At 51.6% G+C, this 18,862-nt stretch overlaps 1 protein-coding gene across 1 annotated transcript in view; it reads left to right on the top strand.

The window, feature by feature from the left end:
- Positions 1-11,662, top strand: part of LOC130122545 (golgin subfamily A member 7B-like) — a 22,611-nt gene extending 10,949 nt beyond the window's left edge. The window contains exons 2-4 of the mRNA XM_056291477.1: positions 622-774; positions 8,974-9,075; positions 11,526-11,662. Coding sequence (XP_056147452.1) covers positions 622-774; positions 8,974-9,075; positions 11,526-11,612 — 342 coding nt within the window. The 3' untranslated portion in view covers positions 11,613-11,662. The remainder of the gene's footprint in view (positions 1-621; positions 775-8,973; positions 9,076-11,525) is intronic.
- Positions 11,663-18,862: the final 7,200 nt, after the last annotated feature.

The following is an 18,862-nucleotide window of genomic DNA, read 5'->3' as shown; positions in this document are numbered from 1 at the left end:
GAGAGAAGTAGAGAGATTTTGAAAACAGACGATCCTCGGTTGACAGGTCACATCCAGCCATTTGTCAGCCTGCAGCACTTTACTGTGCCTGTACTCTGCCATTACATGTCAAGCCTCTGAGCCTCGCCACATTCATCACATGAGCCTCTAGCTCGGCCCTGCCTGGAGCTGCGCCCGAGGAGGAGGCTCCGAGGGCGGTCTGACCGGACGCGGAAGCGGGGCAGGCTAAGCTAACTGCTAGCCCACGCAGACCGGCAGTTCCGGCAGTCACCCTGGCGTTCGTTCTCTTGGACAGTGATTTTTCTGGTGTAGTTTGATATATGTGCTCTTGTAGTTTTTAGATGTGTGCTTTTGTCTTTGTGTTGCACTGCTGTGGCTGGGAGAAACAACCGGAAAAGGTAAATGTGGTCTCAGCCATTCATCTGGTACTCTGGGTGAACAGAATGCAGCTGGTGGTAGTGGTGGTGGTAAAGGTGGTGGTGGTGGTGTGGGCTGTCTGCGTGTGTTTGGCAGACTATTTTTGAGCCCAACAGCTTGCTCCCACAGTACCATGCAGCCCATATGGTCCATATGGCTGGTGCTCTCATCCACATGTGTGTGTGTGTGTGTGTGTGTGAGTAGATAGAGCGGACCCTGTTTGAGGAGACGGTGAAGACCCTGAACTCTTATTATGCCGAGGCCGAGAAGATCGGGGGTCAGTCGTACCTGGAGGGCTGTTTGGCTTGTGCCACAGCTTACATCGTCTTCCTCTGCATAGAGACGCGTTATGAGAAGGTAATCACCCTCCTCCTAACCCTGCACCAACATCAACACTAACACACCCTCCTAACCCTGCACCAACATCAACACTAACAGACACCCTCCTAACCCTGCACCAACATCAACACTAACACACCCTCCTAACCCTGCACCAACATCAACACTAACACACCCTCCTAACCCTGTACCAACATCAACAATAACACACCCTCCCTAACCCTGCACCAACATCACACTAATGCACCCTCCTAACCCTGCACCAACATCAACACTAACACACCCTCCTAACCCTGCACCAACATAAAAACTAACACACCCTCCTAACCCTGCACAAACATCAACACTAATGCACCCTCCTAACCCCTGCACCAACATCAACACTAACACACCCTCCTAACCCTGCACAAACATCAACACTAACACACCCTCCTAACCCTGCACCAACATCAACACTGACGCACCCTCCTAACCCTGCACAACATCAAATCTAATGCACCCTCCTAACCCTGCACCAACATCAACTCTAACACACACCCTCCTAACCCTGCACCAACATCAACACTAACACACCCTCCTAACCCTGCACCAACATCAACACTGACGCACCCTCCTAACCCTGCACCAACATCAACTCTAATGCACCCTCCTAACCCTGCACCAACATCAACACTAACACACCCTCCTAACCCTGCACCAACATCAACACTAACACACCCTCCTAACCCTGCACCAACATCAACTCTAACGCACCCTCCTAACCCTGCACCAACATCAACACTAATGCACCCTCCTAACCCTGCACCAACATCAACACTAACGCACCCCTCCTAACCCTGCACCAACATCAACACTAATGCACCCTCCTAACCCTGCACCAACATCAACACTAACGCACAACAGCAGCAACAGACATAGGCAACAAAAAAAAAGGTCTATTCGAAGAAGGCCAAAGTCCTCTATTGCATAATAAAAAAATTCATTTTGGAATTTGCCCCCCTTTTTGTTCTCCCCAAATTGTATCCGGCCAGTTACCCCACTCTTCCGAGCGTTGCCGGTCGCTGCTCCACCCCCTCTGCCAATCCGGGGGAGGGGCTGCAGACTACCACATGCCTCCTCCGATATATGTGGAGTTGCCAGCTGCTTCTTTTCACCTGACAGTGAGGCGTTTCACCAGGGGGATGTAGCGTGTGGGAGGATCACACTATTCCCCCCAGTTCCCCCTCCCCCGAAATAGGCACCCCGACCCACCAGAGGAGGCGCTAGTGCAGCGACCAGGACACAAACGCACATCCGGCTTCCCACCCGCAGACACGGCCGATTGTGTCTGTAGGGACGCCCGACCAAGCCGGCGGTAACACTGGGATTCGAACTGCCGATGCCTGTGTTGGTAGGCAATGGAATAGACCGCCACACCACCCGGACGCCCAAAACCAACATTTTGAATGTGATTGTGAACTGGATTTACAGGCTGGTACCAGGGTCAGCTGTGATCTGCTGACGCAGGTCCGCCTGACAAGGGCTCGACGCAGCACTCGGTCAGGCTGCAGTAATGGACACAAACTCAGTCGTTGCTGTGAACAACGTTAACAATAGCCAACATCATGGTCACACGTTCTATGAAGCTTGCATCTATATCGCCCTATAAGCATCTATAACGCCCTATAAGTGTAGCTATAAGTCATTGTAGGATTCATTATAACCATGTATACGCCCTCACAACACCTCATAACCACCTTTATGATACATTACGTCAATTTAAAACGGATTTATGCATTATAAATCTGTCCTCATTAGCCTGTTTATCTGTCAAATGTCATAATGCATCATAGCTAACTAGTTTTGCTGAAGTTTTGTAGACATGCATAATGAGACTTCGGTGCTATTTCACAGTCTTCAGCCATAGCCGTTAAGTCATTGTAATACACATTGTAGGAAAGTATGGGCGTTATAGATGCAATAGACGCTTATAGGGCGTTATAGACGCTTATAGGATGTTATAGATGCTTATAGGGCATTATAGACGCAAGTTTCATACATCATTAATGGAGTCAAAATTCTTTAAGTCAGGGGCGGAACGCTTCTGGGATAAAGGTTGTTTCGTGCCTCCTGTGTTAGCCAACCTCTGAAAATATACAAGCTGGTCATTACAAACCCCACTGCAAAAGAAATGGGAAAGAATTTAATTTGACCGTATTTCCTATAAGCATCTATAACGCCCTATAAGTGTAGCTATAAGTCATTGTAGGATTCATTATAACCATGTATACGCCCTCACAACACCTCATAACCACCTTTATGATACGTTACGTCAATTTAAAACGGATTTATGCATTATAAATCTGTCCTCATTAGCCCGTTTATCTGTCAAATGTCATAATGCATCATAGCTAACTAGTTTTGCTGAAGTTTTGTAGAGATGCATAATGAGACTTCGGTGCTATTTCACACTCTTCAGCCATAGCCGTTGAGTCATTGTAATACACATTGTAGGAAAGTATGGGCGTTATAGATGCAATAGACGCTTATAGGGCGTTATAGACGCTTATAGGGCGTTATAGACGCTTATAGGACGTTATAGATGCTTATAGGGCATTATAGACGGCAGTTTCATACATCATTAATGGAGTCAAAATTCTTTAAGTCAGGGGCGGAACGCTTCTGGGATAAAGGTTGTTTAGTGTCTCCTGTGTTAGCCAACCTCTGAAAATATACAAGCTGGTCATTACAAACCCCACTGCAAAAGAAATGGGAAAGAATTTAATTCGACCGTGTTTGTCCATTTTAATTGGAGCAAACACACACAAGCACACAACACACACACAACACACATACACAGACAAAGAGCCAGAAAAGTTGAGATAAGATCTCTCTCATTCCCTCGGCGCTACGCTTACACAATGTTCCCCTCCGCGGTCTGTCCTCTGCCGGTTCTGCAGTCTGCACCTGCGTGCCGGTGGCCGCGGCGCCGCATGCCAACCATAACTTGGGCGTTTGCCTTCAGCGCAACCGGGCCGGACATCTTGAGAAAGGGCAGGTGATTAATCCTCCGCCCTCGGCTGTGTTGCCACTTGTCGTTCACCGAGACGGAACAGGAACGCACGGCCCTACCGACACACACACACACCACGCACGGAGACACCGACAAGCCCCCCCCCCCACCCCACCCCCAAAAAAAAACACGCAGCAACTTTGGTTAACTCTCGGTGAAGCGTGTGATTCCAGCATGCAAGCGGCTCAGAGGGACCGGGGGCGGCGTGAAGTCCCAGCATGCCCCTCGGCTCTGATCTCTTGTCACCCACGACGTTCATCTCCACCCTCTTTATTGCTCTTTGTAAACATGTCTTTGTCGGAGCGAGATGGAGGCACTGGGAGCCGACCAAGGAGCACAAAAGCGCCCATTGCTGCGCTGAAGCCATGCAGAAATGGCCCGGCCCGGTTCGGCCCCGGCCCCGGCTCGGCCCCGGGGACCGTTTCATCTCGCCGTCCGATGCGCTGTGCGGAGGCTTACATAGATGTTATCAGGCCCACAGGGGTGTGGTTTATTTACCAGCTTCTCCGAGTCATCCAACATGTTTTTGAATGACCGTGATCAAATACACCCACCCAAGATGAGGGGGCATGTGAAAGTGTGTGTGTCTGCGTGTGTGTGTGTGTGTGTGTGTGTGTGTGTGTGTGTGTGTGTGTGTGTGTGTGCAAGTACACACATGCTGCTCGCGCTGATAAGAGGCCACACATGAGTGCAAGACAGCCATGGCTCTTTATGATCACGTCTCACTCTGTCAAAGCTCGCTGATTACTCCCAGCATGCCAGAACACACCAACACACACACACACACACACACACACACACACACACACACACACACACACACACACGCACAAACACACACTTTACCTTACGCACTGTAGGGCGCAACGTGCACTCTCTTGCTTCATCTCTCTTGTTCCTTTTTTCTTGCCCCTACTTTATGTGACTACACATGGACTCACATTCTCACGTTCCGCATGGCACATTGGACACACACACACACACACACACACACACACACACACACACACACACACACACACACACACACACACACACACACACACACACAGGTTTTCACTCAGACATGACGACATAACATCTTTTTTTTTCCTGTACATGACAGAAGTACACACTTTTTTTGGGGGGGATTTTATTCTCCCTCTTTCTTCCAATTGTACTTGGCCAATTACCCCACTCTTCCGAGCAGTCCCGGTCGCTGCTCCGCCCCCTCTGCCGATCCGGGGAGGAGCTGCAGACTACCCACATGCCTCCTCCCATGCACGTGGAGTCAGTCGCCAGCCGCTTCTTTTCACCTGACAGTGAGGCGTTTCACCAGGGGGACGTAGCGCATGGGAGGATCACGCTATCCCCCCAGTTCCACCCCCCCCCCCCAACGACTGCCTCGACTGGCCAGAGGAGGCGCTAGTGCGGCGACCGGGACACATACCCACATCCGGCTTCCCACCCACAGACACGGCCAATTGTGTCTGTAGGGACGCCCGACCAAGCCGGAGGTAACGCAAGAATTCGAACCAGCGATCCCCTTGTTGGTAGGCAACGGAACAGCCCGCCACGCCACCCGGACGCCCAGGAGTACACACTGCTTTGACTCAAATGTCACACACATTGGGACATGTCGGTTTGTTAGGGGATATGCACCACACACACAGACGGACCAACAGAGGCACAGCTTGGGGTCATGTCAGTTAGGCTCCGCCCACACTGGATGTGTTTTAACACAAGGTGCACTGTACAGCTCCCCCCCGCCCCCCCAACAGTCATGATGCCCATCAAATTGGGTGTTTTGGTAGTGAGCGGCATTCGCCATTGCTAGGCAGCTACAAAGTCAGCTGCCAGTCACGAGTTTGCCAGCGCTAGTGATAAGTCATCATCATCATCATCCTCATCATCGGCGGTCACTCAGGGTCGAGTATGACCGTCCTCCCTCTGGATCTTCAGGTGGACGTCGAGGCTGGAGGTGCATAATGGGAGGCCAGCTTTTTACGTGGAGAGGCTGATGCTCCTGCAGCCACCACACTGTCCTTGGCAGGGGGTGTCCAGAGTCCAAAGGCACGGAGAACCAAGACGATCGGGGACCACCCTCTGTTGCAGCCTTCATCCGCCTTCACCACCGTTGTGACCTGGAGACATCTTCCACCAGTTCCACCGTTGAGGTCTTTGTTGGATCGTGCTCCATTTGGAACCTCCTCCTTGACCTATCCGCCTTGGGTGACCCTACCAGGAGCCAAGCTCCGGACGGCATGGCTCTTGGGATCACTGGTGCACGCAAGCTTCTCCACCATGACAAGGTGGAGATCCAGGAGAAGGGTAGTGATAAGTGAATTAGCTTGCACAAATCTACCCATCTGGCTTACCATCCAGCCATCCATCCATTATCCATCCATCCATCCATCCATCCATCCATCCATTATCCAAGCCGCTTATTCGAATTCAAGTTACTTCCTTATAATGTATGTCTTGTTATTACTTATACTACTATCCCTTTCTCTAACCATGGAGATGCAGCTAGCACTTGGTTTAGCTCTTTATCCTCCATGTTTGTAGTTAATAGCAGAGTTGAGAAGGCCCACCCAATTACTCCTTCAACTGGACAACCGAGTAAAAAGTGGCGGCGGTGACCCGGTGACCTTTTTGTGACATCCAGCGTCACAAAAAGCTTCAACTATGAGCGTAAAACGGCAACGACAGTTTATGCTCAGAGCCGAACATCCCCCCCCCCCAACTTCAGGCGCCCCGGGGCACTTCTCCAAAAAAAATGCATGGCGCACCAGGCGGCTAACAAAGTGGGGCGCCTCGGGCCCGTAAACACAGAGCAAAACGGTTTGAACCCATTGAAAACAATTAGAAAAAGGCGCCCGTCCCTGCCAAAAACACATCCAATGTGATCACGGTCTTACACGGCCCTGCCGAATAGGAACTCCCTTGAGAGCCTGCTTGCCTCTTCGGCTGGGCTTTTTTTTTTAAAAACCTCAAATCCTTTGGCCAGGGCTGTTCTCCCCGGCAGCTTGTCCCCCTGCCTGTTATGACGTTTACAGTTAAACAGACATTTATGGATGGGCTTAAGGAGGTCGCAGGGCCTGCTTGAAAAATGTAAAACGTCGCTTGCCAGGTAAACACTGATCCCCTTTATGCTGTACACAAAACACATGGCTGCCCCTACATATAAGCTCTTCAAGGGGGGGGGGTGATATATGACTGAAACTTGCCTCAGACGTTTCATAGGGGGGCAAATTCAGCCACCAGTGTGGTAGGACATAAGTGTTTTCTGGCGACTCGTTGACTTGATTGGTTGATCGTTTGATCCAAGGTTCCTCAGAGAGCAACGGGATTTCTTTGCTCCTTTGTTCAAGATACATTTGGGGGGGGGGGTTCTTTTTTCTCCCCAATTGTACTTAGCCAATTACCCCACTCTTTCCGAGCCATCCCGGTCTCTGCTCCACCCCCTCTGCTGATCCGGGGAGGGCTGCAGACTACCACACGCCTCCTCCGATACATGTGGAGTCGCCAGCCGCTTCTCTTCACCTGACAGTGAGGAGTTTCACCAGGGGGACGTAGCACGTGGGAGGATCACGCTACCCCCCCCCCCACCCCGAACAGGCGCCCCGACCAACCAGAGGAGGCAGCAACCACGACACATACCCACATCCGGCTTCCCACCCGCAGACACGGCCAGTTGTGTCCGTAGGGACTCCCGGCCAAGCCGGAGGTAACACGTGGATTCGAACCAGCGATCCCCGTGTTGGTGTGCAACGGAATAGACCGCTACACTGCCCCCTAGAGTCCACATAGAATTTATAACACATGTCAAGGGGGTTTTGTGGAGGAAACTTGAGAAAGGCATTGATGCAAGTTCCGTTTAATTCGAGAGCACTTCCTGTCACCGCCGTTACAGCCGTGCCTGCCTGTCGCGGCATCCAGGGCGGCACAGCGCGCGTCCTAACAATCTCACAAATCCGAGTAACGTTGTGACCTCTGGCTTAAACCCCGCGTTCAAAGTGTGCACGGGAGTTGGTGGAGCGCAGCTTCTAGACATGGATAGGCAGAATCCTACGGAGGCGCGGCCCGTCGGCGTTGTTGGTGCCCACAGATGCATAGCCTGCACCGAATGAGCCGCACTAACGATGCTGCGCCGGCTAAAAGCTGCCCTGTAGCGTGTCTGGCAATCAGTCAGCAGTCATTTGGCTGGTTTCAGTAGTGACCCGGGACTACGACGCGGTGCCACGAATCTTCATCTCCTCGTCATACATAATCTGCTGTATAAACTCTGTGCGTGTGTATTTGTGTCTACTGAATGTCAGAGAGTGTGTGCGTGTGCGTGCGCGTGCGCGTGCGCGTGTTCCTGCAATCCATACACTGTATGCATGCATACTTGACTTAACTGGAGGCTCAGCTTCACTCCGCTGCCGCTGCCCTGCGGTAACGACGCAGCTGATGGAATCTGCACTTGCAAAATTGAGAGCAAGCGCAGTGCCAGTGCAATCTAAATAAACTGTCCGCCTTCGGTTTCAGAGCCTTTCCAAATTGCCCCCGACAGTTAACCAGGCAACGCCGTTTAGCCGGGGGAGAGCCATCTTTGAATTGGAAACTCAAACTTCTCCAAATGGAAAAGTTCAAACGGGGGGAAAGCTCACAGTCGTCAATTTCAGTAATCTAATTCGCGGAGCCTCGCTCGACGTGAGCAGCTCGGGACGGCGCATGAAAATAACTGCCGTACTTAGAGCATAATGGAATTACTCGGGAGTTTAGATTATGCTGTTCAGGAAAAATAAAGAGGGGCAATAACTCGGGATATTCGGTGTCATGCGCCGTACGCTAAACAGGCACGAGAGGAAGGAGTGTAAACTCATTTATTCCATCTTTCGTTTCTCCCAGGCCCCCGGGGACGGCACAGGAAGGGGGTTCAAGTTGCGTCAGCCCTGTCCCGGGTCCCCCTTGTGGTGTGATATGGGGGGTGATCGAACGCCGATATTCCCTTGGAACATTGCTCGCATTGCACGCCACTGTAAACTACGGAGTGGGCTCACATTTGAAGGTGCACGTTTGCCTCCGATGGTTCTCATCAAATGTGGATTATCTCTCCCGTCTGTCTCTAACCCCACCCCCACCCCCACCCCCTACCTACCCCCCCCCACCCCCCGTCCGCTTCCCCTGTTTTGTGCCAGGCGCTGAAAAAGATCACGGGATACATCCAGGAGCAGAATGAAAAGATCTACGCTCCGAGAGGCCTTCTCATCACCGACCCCATGGAGAGAGGGATGAGAGTTGTATCCTACGCCGTTCCCTTTGGTTTGACAAGCGGAGCGGGATTAGGGAGCGACGGTCGGGCATAGTGTGGGCAGAAATCACCCCAACCGGGGTAATCCGGGGCGCGCACCGTGGGAACAAAAGTTATGTCCATTTTGAGTTTGATTTATGACGCTAAGCAGGGTTGTCCATGCGCTGGAGTTAGGGGGTCCCTCGTGTGTTTAGCAATGCTTCGACCAGAACGGTCTTCGTCACGCGCGCGTTTCACAAGTCCACAACTCCAGTGTGCGGATAACATCCTTACCCTCTATACCAGTGGTTCTCAACCTTTTTGGGGGTCCTGTACCCCCTGCGTATTTTTGATCTACCCTGAGGACCCCTCCACCTGATCTTGGGGGAGGGGGGTTGCAATTTGATAGAAACAGTAGAAACTGCATTTTAAATTGCATTATAGCATTTATTCACTCTTTGGGGCAAAAATAAGAGCTTTCAGTTGTAACTTTGATATAGTTACCAAAACAGAATTCTTATGCAGTAACTTTCAGATATAGTTAACAAAACAGAATATGTATTCAGTAACTTTCAGATATATGTAACAAAACAGAATATGTATTCAGTAACTTTCAGATATATGTAACAACAGACTTTTTATGCAGTAACTTTTAACAATGCAAACGGGAGCGAGATCTCTTATTAAAATACAATAAATGACACTTGTGAAACAGATGTAATTAGAGAAAAAAGTCCTGTTACCCTTTATAGTTGAGGTAGATAAAGGTCTCAGTCACATTTGAGTAAAATAATCCTATTTCTATAAATGTCATAGGATCTTTTTTTTAAAGATATTTTATTTTCACGGACCCCTTGCAATTACACCACGGACCACTAGGGGTCCGCGGACCCCCGGTTGAGCAACACTGCTCTATACAGCCTTCTATCCAGCATATCGCATCTTTGTGTTCTCTTTTCTTCGGTCCTATCTCTCACAGTTGGCTACCCTCTCCAACTTAAAATGCCCAAATGTATCAAACCTTACACGTCTCCCGGGTTTTGAACCTGTGGATCTGTGGCGAAGGAGCATTAACGTTCCCTTATTTGTGTGGCGCTGCACTTTTCTCAGTGGCTAGCGGCGTGTCTCTCTCTCTGTTAATGGGAGAAATCGCTGAATAGTTCCCTGTGTACTTGAAAGGCGGGAGCAGACAGAGAATGTGTCCAGTAGACCATCACACGGGCCTGGTTTTCTGGAGCTGGCGCAGAACAAACCGGCGAACAAACTGCTACGCGCGGGGCCAACTTATTACCTTCACTTATTAGTCAATACGCCGCTCCACAATAAAACCTCTGTTTAATCTGGAGGGATGGCCAGCTATGGACTGCGTTCCCCCGAAACGGTTGCCCAAAATCTGACCCACGTGTAACTTGTGTGGTATGTAGACGCTCTGGAAGTGTACTTTTTGCTGTGAGGCACGCTCGTGCTGGGTGCTCTCTAAGCCCGCGACTCTTGGATTTGGGGGAACAGTCGTGGTTTTCAACGTTATAACTGTGCAGAAGATGTGTTTTAGGGATGACGCTCCGTTAGCAGCCGTAATACTGACCGGTTTTCTACGTGTCCCGGGAAGGCCGCCACCCTTGAGCCCGCTGGCCACGTCCCCGGCAAATAAAGTCACGGACGTGGAAACCAGTCCCTGTTTTGCTGATGGACAGCACTGTAGAAGAAAATGCAAACAACGGCGCTACATTATGCGGCGGTGTGTAGCACTGTTGTTCGCATTTCCTTACGCCACTCAGATGGTCGCAAACCAGGAAGTGAGGTTTCGCAGTTTTGGCGCCATTTCAGAGACGCGAAGAAGACTGCTCAATATCGCCGCTGCTAAAAGAGGGTTATCTCTGCAACATCAGGAGATATCGAAAACGATGATTTCTTCTCTCGTAAAGCACTCCGACCGCTACTCTCTGCTTGTCTTGTGTCGCTGCAATGACCATTTCTCTCCATCTCGGCTGAGTTAGGCGGCGCAGTGGCTAGCGTGGTCGCCTCACAGCAAGAAGGTCCTGGGTTCGAGGCCCCGGGGTAGTCCAACCTTGGGGGTCGTCCCGGGTCGTCCTCTGTGTGGAGTTTGCATGTTCTCCCCGTGTCTGCGTGGGTTTCCTCCGGGGGCTCCGGTTTCCTCCCACAGTCCAAAGACATGTAGGTCAGGTGACTCAGCCGTACTAAATTGTCCCTAGGTGTGAATGTTTGTGTCGGGGGGAGGGGCCCTGTGATGGCCTGGCGGCCTGTCCAGGGTGTCTCCCCGCCTGCTGAGAGCAGGATAAGCGGTTGGGATCATGGATGGAGGGAAGGATCGGTTGAATTATCATCTGCTCTGCTACACTCGGCACTTCAGCAGCACCTTTCTAAGCCAGTTCTGCTTCTTGCTTGTCTCTCAGCTGTGATGATTGACCCTTGACTTCATCCCCCCCCCCCCCTTCAAAGATAGAGATCAGCGTGTTCGAGGACCGGGGCTCGGGCAGCTCCAGCCCGAGCAGCAGTGTGTCGTCGGCGGGCAGCAGTGCTCGGTGACTGGAGGGGCAGCACCAGGGCTACGGGTACCACCACAGGGGCAGCGGGGGACTTACCAACATCCGCATGCTGAAACATGAAAGCACCAGGTTTTAAGACCAAAGAGGGGGGGGGGGCCGAGGAGAGAGAGGCTGGAAGATCTGCAGCATCTACACTGTCCCTGCTGGGGCGTATGATAAGACCAGGAGCTGGCATTCACACAAACTGGACACGCAACGGAAAAGACGCACAGGCGGTAGACACACACTCGAGCTAGTATCCAGCACCACCTGTGAGTAGATGTCCGGCGTATCACACGTTCAGAGCAATTATCAATCCCCCTAGTCTGCTTCTTTTTGTTATTTTCCATTCACCTTCTCTTTCATTCCATCCCCACGTTGCATGAGTCAGACTACCTCTGGGTTACCGCTGATTCGGCAGGTTTAAGGCCACCTCTAACTGGACTGGACTTAGATACTTGACTGTTTTAGCGGTGGGGTTGCTGTCACCTTGTCTGTCTACCGACGTGCTGGCAGCGCTACCCGCAGTCCTGGGTCTTTTAAACGGCTTGGAACTCTGGAGGAAGGGAAAACCACCAACCTCCTGGGAGATCAAATGTTCCCGGGTCTTGTTGAATGATTGCATTCATGTCGGGCGGTTGGGCTCGAGCTCTTTTGAATGCCGGCAAATTGGGCCCCACTCTGGGACTTCTTGGTTCTATGCTCCGTTCACATTCATTTGGCTGCCGTATCAAACGGCTAACAGAGAGAGCACTTTGGATTATTTACCCTTCTCATTCACAGCACTGGGTACTGGTGATCCACATCACAGCTGCAGGTCAGAGTCCTACACACAAACGCACACAAATACACACACGGACCGTGGCCATGCCTTCCTGCTCAGAGGTCCTGGCAGGCCCATGTAGCCAGACAATATTCTCTGTGGTCTCAGCTCATTGGGAACGCAAGCACACCCAGACACAGGACAACTCCGTTTAGTCTGTGTGTGTGTGTGTGTGTGTGTGTGTGTGTGTGTGTGTGTGTGTGTGTGTGTGTCTGTGTGTATGCATGAGTGTGGGTGTGTATGTGGATATATATGTATGTGTATATATGTATACATATATATGGACACATGTATATGTATGTATATAGCACGGTCACCTCACAGCAAGAAGGGTCCTGGGTTCGAGCCTCGGGGTAGTCCAGCCTCGGGGGTCGTCCCGGGTCGTCCTCTGTGTGGAGTTTACATGTTCTCCCCGTGTCTGCGTGGGTTTCCTCCCACAGTCCAAAGACATGTAGGTCAGGAGAATCGGCTGTGTGTGTGTGTGTGTGTGTGTGTGTGTGTGTGTGTGTGTGTGTGTGTGTGTGTGTGTGTGTGTGTGTGTTGGCCCTGTGATGGCGTGGCGGGTCTGTCCAGGGTGTCTCCCCGCCTGCCGCCCCAGTGGCTGCTGGGATAGGCTCCAGCATCCCCGTGACCCTGCGAGCAGGATAAGCGGTTGGGATAACGGATGGATGGTATATGTGTGTGTGTGTGTATGTGTAAGTAAGTGTGAGGAGCAGCTGAAGGAGGAGCAGCTGAAGGAGGAGCAGCTGAAGGAGGAGTCTGGATGTGATGGAAGCTGGCCAGCGAACTGTAGGACAGATTATTGATAAGCAGATAATAAAGCCCATTGTAAGGCGTGTATCAGTTTTACTTCTCGTAGACAGATTTGGTCTCGGCGTAGATCGTAATACTTACACAGCTGTCTGTAAGCCTACATGAGTGTGTGTGTGTGTGTGTGTGTGTGTTTTCTGTGTGTTTGATCATCAGCCCACGTACAAACCTAAAGACCACTTGAATGTGTGGACACACATCACTCGGCTGCGAGGTGTGTCCTTCTTGCGTTTGGCCCACAGATCGGCTCGTCTCTTGGACGGGGAGGGGAAACCAGAGGAGCTGCTGAACATGAGGCCAGGGAGCGCCGCTGGGTCTTATGGGTGGTCGCAAACAGCTGGAGGGTTCAGGTGTGTTGCAGTAGGTGCTATTCCAGGAATGCATTTGCAAATTGTGACAACTCCACAATTTCCTTTGTTTCCCATGCGGAGACCAAAAAATGTTTCCATCTGCTGTTATCCTTGTCCGGTCTCGTTTCGAGATCGGACCTGTGTACCGCAGCTTTCTGCAAATGAGGGAGCAGTTCCCGATCCGCTGGCTGAATAATCCCTGGGCAAAATGGAAAGTAAAGCCTCATTTGGGTAATTTAGGCGGGAAATACACATGCATGTGATGATGGCCATCACCAGAAAGGAGAAACATCTACCTCATCATCGAGACTGTGTTGTTGCTTTAAATCAGGGATGGGCAACGTGGTCCAGAAAGGTCCGGTGTGGGTGCAGGTCTTTGTTCCAACCAAGCAGTTAGACACCTGATTCTATCAGTCAACCAGTAGTCTTTGCTAAGGACCTTGATTTGTAGACTCAGGTGTGTGGCTCCTTGGTTGGAACAAAGACCTGCACCCACGCCGGACCTTTCTGGACCACGTTGCCCATCCCTGCTTTAAATCTTTAATTCTTGCATCGGAGCAATGTTCTGATGTGATGAGCTCCTCTAACGTCTCCGCCCGACCACTCCTGTCACCGACACCTTCAGTGTGCCGGGGTTGCCGACGTGTCTCGCCTGCAGCTGATGAAACGCCATGAGGAAGTCGTGGTGACCCGTGTGAGGGGCATTCCCACTTTCTCCAGCTCGGGCCTCTAACACAGGGGGCCGTGGTCCGAGGGATGGATCCCTCTGGAGGAGGCCATAGCTGATATTCCTTATTAGACAGGCTTGTTTGCCGTACTCGGTGACAAAGGGAAGTTTGGAGGGCTCGGGTGGTTTCTTCGTGAAGGTGAGCAACTGTTTTGTGTTGTGGGATGTTGCTCTGACTTCTCAAGAACATCCCGTTTAGGTCCTTATCGGGCGAAACAATGTCCTGTTTGCCACTGGTCATTCATAGTCCACCATTTCCATTCGCCACGTCCTGACTATGGTTGTTGCTTTGTTATTCAAAATGATCTTGATGTCAGTAGGATACACGTTTAGCGCCCTCTGTGGTCAGGTTGAAGACATTTTCATAAACCTTCCTCAATCCCCTCACTCGATTGTGTCTCGATTTTAATTCATTTCATCATTTTCACTTTTGTGTTTGAAGATCCCATTTGTAATTCCCCAAGCGTTGGAATATCCCAGTTGTTACCACCGGTGAGAAAGGTATTACAGGACTGATTATTACAGTACTGATTATTACAGTACTGATTACAGTACTGATTAAGTTCTTCATGTTGGAGCTCAGTCATGCAGCACTGCATAGTCACACCTCCTGATTGCTTTCAGCATCTGACTGATGCAAACCCAGATAGCATCCGGATGTGGGCCACTTCAGGCAGTGATGCGGCACTGATGGCCTTCTTCTGGCCCTGACAACATGGATGTGAGCCTGGAGTGGCCCACATGTATAACAGCAAATATGGCCCAAATATGCCAAATCAAATGTGGGTCTTTTCTGGCAAAGATGCGGTGCTCTGGGCAACATGTGGTCTGGATGTGACCCTGAAGTGGCCCGTGTGGTAAATGGTGAATATGGCCCAAATATCACACAACAAATATGGGCCACCTTTGGCAAATATGTGGCACATGCGGCATTGCTATGGCTTGGTTCTGGCCCAGATCTGGCAAACAGGAGCGGACCGCCCAAGTGCCATCATTCCACGCCGTATGCGGGCCGGATGAAGTGTGTCAGTGTGGGGCGGGTCCGGGCCACAGCAACTTTGCTACCTGGGGAGAAAGGAGACTTGTCTAGGCATCCGGGTGACAGTCAGAAGGTAGCCAAACAACCTGCATGTTGGTGTCACACACCCATCCGTTATAACACTTCCTTTCTCTCCTCACTATTTGTTTGATTTTGTTTGACGTACTCTGCCGCTGACAAACCAGCATCTCTCCACCAGCTCGCAGGCTGGACATTTCCGCCACGTGACCAGCCAGTTAGCAAAACCTAAGCCAAACTTCTAGCCCTGTCGTGCAGCCAGCCTCCTGCACATCCACCGCTGCAGCTGAGTTCAGTTGTGTTTGTGCACCGCCTCCTGTGCTTCCGATGCCTTCATGTTTCTCCCAGTGGCTTGGTTACCAAACCTGGGGCTGATGGACTGATCACTGCCAACGAGGAAGTAAAAGGACGTCGTCAGCGGATAACCTATCAGTGTTGTGTGGACACGTGTGTGTATATAGGCTGTATGGGGGAAGAGCCGGGACCTGCTTGTGGTCGTGGTTTTGCTCTACTGAGAAGGAATCGACGGGTCTCCTGTTGTCTCCTGTTGGAGACACGTCACAACCGCGTCTTTTGTATTTGGAAAGCTCTTCCTTGAAAAGGACCCTGGAGGACAGCCGGCAGAGCAACCGTGGATGAGTCGGAGCTCTGCTCTTCGTTGTATGTGTGTGGGGGGGGGGGCGGGGGGACGTCATCATATTTGTGATTAGACTGCCCAAAACGGAATCCAGTGATGATAATTATGTAGCTTGAGGTGAAAGGATTGGGAGTAATAATGGTGTCAGCAACGTCGAGGTAAACGATGACACCGGAAATGTTAATAACAGTCATGAATATGATGTCTCTCCGGAATAAAATGTGTTGTACATAATGGTGATGGTGATGATGATGATGATGATGATGATGATGATGATGATGATGATGATGATGATTCTCAGGGGAAAGTCCAAAGTGTATATAATGCATATGCTTAAAGCTGCAATCCTGAAGATTCACCTGCAACAAAGCCTCCGGCTATGATACATTGTATCACTGCTCAGACAATGGCAGTTTCACGATCAATCAAATCGAATCGAATCAAGTCAAATCGAATCAAGTCAAATCAAATCGAATCGAATCGAATCAAATCGAATCGAATCGAATCGAATCCAGCAGCTTGTGAAGTTGCTCGGTTCCGCGTGCGGTGTTTGCTGTCAGGCGGCCACGTGTGCAGAAATCAGCTGGGCCGGGTCCTACACCCTCGCCACGGCAGCGAAATGTACGAGAGGAAAGTTTGAAAGAGAGGAAACGTTGCTGTGTCAGTGTCGGATATGGAAAACCAAACCCACAGAGGATGTTTACCAACCGATCGTGAATATTGATCGCTACCGGGATCGGTTTGGTGCTGAAACACGAGCACTTAGGACTAATTCATGTTGAATGCAAGTACCAATGTCATCAAAGTTGTCGATAAGTTAAAAAAAAACCCACAGTCTTCAGGATTGTTGCTCTAAGGTTCCACGTGTAAAACTGTGATGAGGAACAGACGGTCTGTTTGTCAGTGTATAAAGGGGTTATGATGTCATGTAGCATGTTGACGCAGGGGCTACTTCCTCAGACCGATGAAGACGAAGAAGGCCAAGTGTACGAACCGGCATCAAGCGACGTGTACTGACGAGGCGACGCGGTGCACAGAAACCGATTCCGCTTCCTGTCCGTGAGCCGCTCGCGCGCTCGGCACGCTAGCGCGCGAGGTCACCTCTGCACGGAAGGTGGGGTTTAGTGGTCCCGTTTCTTCAGGAGGAGCGGGGGGGAGGGGGGGTATAGTATCATACGTACTGCTGCAGCTCAGTTCAGCCCGCCCAGAATATGAATTATCCCCTTTTATTGACATATACTCTGTATTTACCCTTTCAGCGAGTTTGTTTTTCCTTATGTGACGTCATCAGCAAGCCAAGACTTGTATATCACGTTGCTGCAATGAGTGGGGGATGATTTATGCTGCAGTGTCTTCCTTAAAAGTATACGAGTTGTTTTTTGTTTTGTTTTGTTTTTGTTGTTTTGTATTGGTATCAGCGTCTGTGTGCTTCTTGGTGGGATTTGTGTCGGGGAGTCCAGGAGTGCATTGTGTACAGTGGATGCTGCATGTTGGATGAATAAACGAGAGGACTACCAGATGGCTAAAACTGTCGTTTCCAACGTTGTTTCCATCCTGTGTGTGTGTGTGTGTGTGTGTGTGTGTGTGTGTGTGTGTGTGTGTGTGTGTGTGTGTGTGTGTGTGTGTGTGTGTGTGTGTGTGTGTGTGTGTGTGTGTGTATTAAAGCCCTAAATGGGCTCGCCCCATCTTACCTGTGTGATCGCCTTAAACTGTACATTCCATCTCGAGCTCCATCCATCCATCATCCAAACCGCTTATCGTGCTGTCTGGGTCTCGGGGACCCGGTGACTGCTGGGACAGGCTCCATCTCTAGCGGACCCGGTGACTGCTGGGACAGGCCCCATCTGGAGCGGACCCGGTGACTGCTGGGACAGGCCCCATCTGGAGCGGACCCGGTGACTGCTGGGACAGGCTCCATCTCTAGCGGACCCGGTGACTGCTGGGACAGGCTCCATCTCTAGCGGACCCGGTGACTGCTGGGACAGGCTCCATCTCTAGCGGACCCGGTGACTGCTGGGACAGGCTCCATCTCTAGCGGACCCGGTGACTGCTGGGACAGGCCCCATCTGGAGCGGACCCGGTGACTGCTGGGACAGGCTCCATCTCTAGCGGACCCGGTGACTGCTGGGACAGGCCCCATCTCTAGCGGACCCGGTGACTGCTGGGACAGGCTCCATCTCTAGCGGACCCGTTGACCGCTGAGACAGGCCCCATCTGGAGCGGACCCGGTGACTGCTGGGACAGGCCCCATCTCGAGCGGACCCGGTGACTGCTGAGACAGGCTCCATCTCTAGCGGACCCGGTGACTGCTGGGACAGGCTCCATCTCTAGCGGACCCGGTGACTGCTGGGACAGGCTCCATCTCTAGCGGACCCGGTGACTGCTGGGACAGGCCCCATCTCGAGCTGACCCGGTGACTGCTGGGACAGGCCCCATCTGGAGCGGACCCGGTGTCTGCTGGGACAGGCTCCATCTCGAGCGGACCCGGTGACTGCTGAGACAGGCCCCATCTCGAGCGGGCCCAGTGACTGCTGAGACAGGCCCCATCTCGAGCTGACCCGGTGACTGCTGAGACAGGCCCCATCTGGAGCGGACCCGGTGACTGCTGGGACAGGCTCCATCTGGAGCGGACCCGGTGACTGCTGAGACAGGCCCCATCTCGAGCGGGCCCAGTGACTGCTGGGACAGGCTCCATCTCGAGCGGACCCAGTGACTGCTGGGACAGGCCCCATCTCTAGCGGACCCAGTGACTGCTGGGACAGGCCCCATCTCTAGCGGACCCGGTGACTGCTGGGACAGGCCCCATCTCGAGTGGACCCGGTGACTGCTGGGACAGGCCCCATCTCG

The sequence above is a fragment of the Lampris incognitus genome, chromosome 13 (assembly GCF_029633865.1).
Source record: "Lampris incognitus isolate fLamInc1 chromosome 13, fLamInc1.hap2, whole genome shotgun sequence".
Lineage (NCBI taxonomy): Eukaryota > Metazoa > Chordata > Actinopteri > Lampriformes > Lampridae > Lampris > Lampris incognitus.
The sequence above is the reverse complement of the archived record's forward strand: the minus strand, read 5'-3'. Positions and strand labels throughout refer to the sequence as shown.